We start from the raw sequence: 3,836 nt of genomic DNA on the forward strand, positions 1-3,836 counted from the left end.
CATAGAGGACAGTGTTGAAGGAACTATCCCATTCCTGGACATAATCGTCAAACAACAAAACGAGTCTTTCAATACCAGCGTTTACACCAAACCAACAGACACTGGACATTGCCTCAATGGAAATAGTGAGTGCCCACAGCGCTATAAGGATGCCACCATCGGTGCCTACATTAGAAGAGCCTTAACACACTGCAGCTCCTGGCATCAAGTACACTACGAAATAGAACGCTCCACCCAGGTATTGATTAATAACGGTTTCAGCGAAAAGGATATAAGACGTCAGACTTCTAAGATTATTGATAACTGGTACAAGAACGGTAACAGCAACCAACATAAAGAGAATAATAATAATAAAATAAACCTGTACTATAAAGCCACTTTCTCCACTGCTTACAAGGAAGAAGAAAGAATTATGAAGAAAATAATAAAACAAAATATCAAGCCAACAGACCCTGACAAAATATTAAATTTTATTATTTATTATAACTCTAAAAAAACTAGCCTCCTTAAGAATAGTCCGCAACAACACACTGAGACACTTCAAAAATCGCATGTCATTTACAGGTTTAATTGCAATAGAGGGGACTGTGAAACCCTCCCATCTTCCTACATTGGCATGACTTCCATGAAGTTATCTCGAAGACTTTCGTACCACCTTTCTTCTGGAGCACCGAAAAACCACCTGAAACAAATCCACAATGTCACCCTTACGCGGGAAATCCTAGAAAACGGCACAGAGATCTTGGACACGTGTAATGATGTAAGACGCCTCCCTTTATTAGAGGCATTGTACATCAAAGAGTTGTCCCCTAATCTCAATATTCAAGCCAACGACCTGCGAGTCTTACCTAGCGTAAGGCGCACGGCAGCAGACAATTCAGAAGCCAGCGATCTGCGGGTCGTAGTTGGCATGAGGCGCACGGCCGACGACCAATCAGAAGCCGCGAGTACCGGTCTCAGCCAATCAGGAGTGAGGACGAACGCCAGGATCCCCACTGAACCGGTATATTAGCCAGGACAACTCTGCACAGAGCCATTCTTTCTCCTACCACGATAGAGCAAGAACACACCAACGAGAAGACAATCTCCATCGCCACTGAAGAAGGCTCGAGGGAGCCGAAATCCGGATCTGGCAACGATGACCGACTACGGTAGAGTCATCTCTACTCTTCCAAAAGAGATTAAGACCTTTCTAAGGTATAGAGAAAATACCTTAAAGAAATTAATTAATACTAAACAATCCATCACATTCAACGAAACTTGCATAAGAGAGAACCTCCTGCCCATGTATACTCTAAATATATATATATATATATATATATATATATATATATATGTATATATATATATACATATATATATGTACGAGTATATATATTTATATAAATATATATGTATATACATTTATATATACATATATATGTATATATATATATACATTTATATACGTACATACACGTATATACATGTATATATATATATATATATATATTTATATATATATACGTACATACACGGATATACATATATATATATATATACAGTATATATATATATATATATATATACATACATATACATTTATATACGTACATACACGTATATACATATATATGTATATATATATACATATATACATATATACATATATATATATATATATATATATATATATATATACAGGAGGCAGGGTTCAGGGACAGGATACGGTTGACTGGTTACAGAGGGCGGGATACAGGAAACGGGGTACAATAGACGGAGTACAGGGGAGGGTACAGGTGACAGGTTATAGAATTTAGGGTATAGGGGAGAGAGTATAGGAGACCTGGTTTGGGAGACGGTGGGCACAGCACGGGGTACAAGGTTTGGGGTTTTGAATTTGAGGCTTGGGGTTTTGGGTTCGGGTGCTCTGGGTTCGGGATTCGTGGTTTGGTGGTCACGGGTCGGGGGTCGGAGGCCCGGGGGTCAGGGTTCAGGACAAAGGAGTCAGGGATTATGGGTCAGGGGTCTGGGGTCAGAGGATTGGGGATTCGGGGATGTGGTTTGTGGACAATGGATTCTAGAATCTGGACTATCACTCGTTTATCTGGAATCGGTGATCGTGAATCGATGACCAGGGCTAGAGGAGTAGAAAACCAGATACCATTGCATGGATCAGAGAAGGCAAGAAAGATCACTAATAAAGAAAATTATTCATGGGAGGGAAGTGGAAAACCTGATAGAAAGTGAAGTCCACCAAAGAGGGAATATTGGGAGAAGGGAATAGGAAGCAAACCGGAAGGCCGATGGAACCAGCGAAGGAATAAAGTCCACTCGGGTATGAATTTTGGGAGAACAAAAGTGGAAGCAAACGGGAAGCTCGACGGGACCCATACGGAATAGGATTGGATTATACTGAGACAGTGACGGGCAATATACTCCCGAATTTGAATAAAACTCAAGTTAACCTTTCAACCTTTGACCCTATTCAGGAGACGAGTTCTCGGGGCTTTTCGAGAGTCTTATTTCGATGCGTTTAGATGAATCTTCAAATTGCATTTCTTCCCATGTTTTACCTTATTGGACAGTTGTCAGCATGGATACACATGATATTCAAAATATATGGAGATTGGAGAGTTGATCAAGGACTGAGGGTTGATTGCAAATGGAAGCTTCCAGTAAAAGGGGAAACCATTTGGGAGTGTTTCCAAGGTTACAAAAAGGAATGAGGAGAAAAGAAACATTAGAGAGGAATAGGATGAAAAGGAGAGGGAAGAGTCAGGTGGGAGAAGCAAGTTGTGGAAGGTGAGGATTCGATGTTACGTACGAACGGGGAGAATAGGGAGACGTGGAAATGTTCAGAGAGAAAAAAGGAGGAGAAAGAAGAAGAAAAAGATAAGGGAGAAAAAAAAAGAGTAAGAGGAAAAGAATGAAGAGAAAGAGGAGAAAGAGAACGTGAAGGAGGAGGAAGGGAAAGAGGAGGGGAAAAGAAATAGTTGTACCAGTAATAGTGGCAGAAGCAATAGAAATGGTAGCAGGAGAATCAGCAGCAGTTGCAGCAGGGTTACTGTTAATATCAATAATAGTACGGAAGAATTAAAGGGCGAGGAGGAGCAGGTGGAGCCATAGAGATTGTAAAAGAATGATTCAAGAAGTTTAATAGAACGGGAATACTGGAGAGTAAAAGTTAGATTTGAATCAGCATTTTATTTATTTATTTATCTATTTATTTATCTGTTTATCTATCTATTTATTTATTTGTTTACTTATTTATTTATCTTTATTTATTCATTTATTTATTTATCTATTTATTCATCTATGTATTCATTTATTTTTGAGTGATGATTATTCTTCAATCACAAAAAAAAAAAAAAAAAAAAAGTGTGATTCTGATCCTTAGAGATGTCGGTAAAATCCTTAAAATATTAACCTCTTAAAAATTAACATGAAGAAGGAGGAGGAAGTGGAGATAGAGGAGGCATGTATTTTACTGCTGATAACCGACGTTTCTTTCCTTAGGGACGATATTGCACCGGAGGGATGAATTCGTGGAGGTGGCAAAGGAGAGGTTAGAGATACCAGAACTTAGAAGTATCATCATTATAACTGGAGATTAGTCTCCGGTCATAAAAGAATGCCGTGTGCGTCTGATCCATGAGGGCGACACGAAAGTTCGTAGAGATTGACTAAATAAATATCATGTAGTCAATATCCCATACAGGAGGGAAAGGAGCAGGAGGAGGAGGAGAAAGAAGAGGATGTGAAGGAAGAAGAGGAGGAGGAGGAGGAGGAGAAAGAGGAGGAGGAAGAGGAGGGAGAAGAAGAGGAGGAGAAGGAGGAGAAGAAAGAGGAGGAGG

The 3,836-nt window shown here is 39.5% G+C and overlaps 1 protein-coding gene across 1 annotated transcript in view; it reads left to right on the forward strand.

The window, feature by feature from the left end:
• The window catches only part of LOC143023490 (uncharacterized), a 1,951-nt gene extending 779 nt beyond the window's left edge, over positions 1 to 1,172 (forward strand). Inside the window, exon 1 of the mRNA XM_076182018.1 lies at positions 1 to 1,172. This exon is cut by the window's left edge and continues 779 nt beyond it. Coding sequence (XP_076038133.1) covers positions 1 to 1,012 — 1,012 coding nt within the window. The 3' untranslated portion in view covers positions 1,013 to 1,172.
• The last annotated feature ends 2,664 nt before the right edge of the window (positions 1,173 to 3,836 follow it).

The sequence above is a fragment of the Oratosquilla oratoria genome, unplaced genomic scaffold, assembly GCF_046742065.1.
Source record: "Oratosquilla oratoria isolate Oo_2021 unplaced genomic scaffold, ASM4674206v1 SCAFFOLD48, whole genome shotgun sequence".
Taxonomy (NCBI): domain Eukaryota; kingdom Metazoa; phylum Arthropoda; class Malacostraca; order Stomatopoda; family Squillidae; genus Oratosquilla; species Oratosquilla oratoria.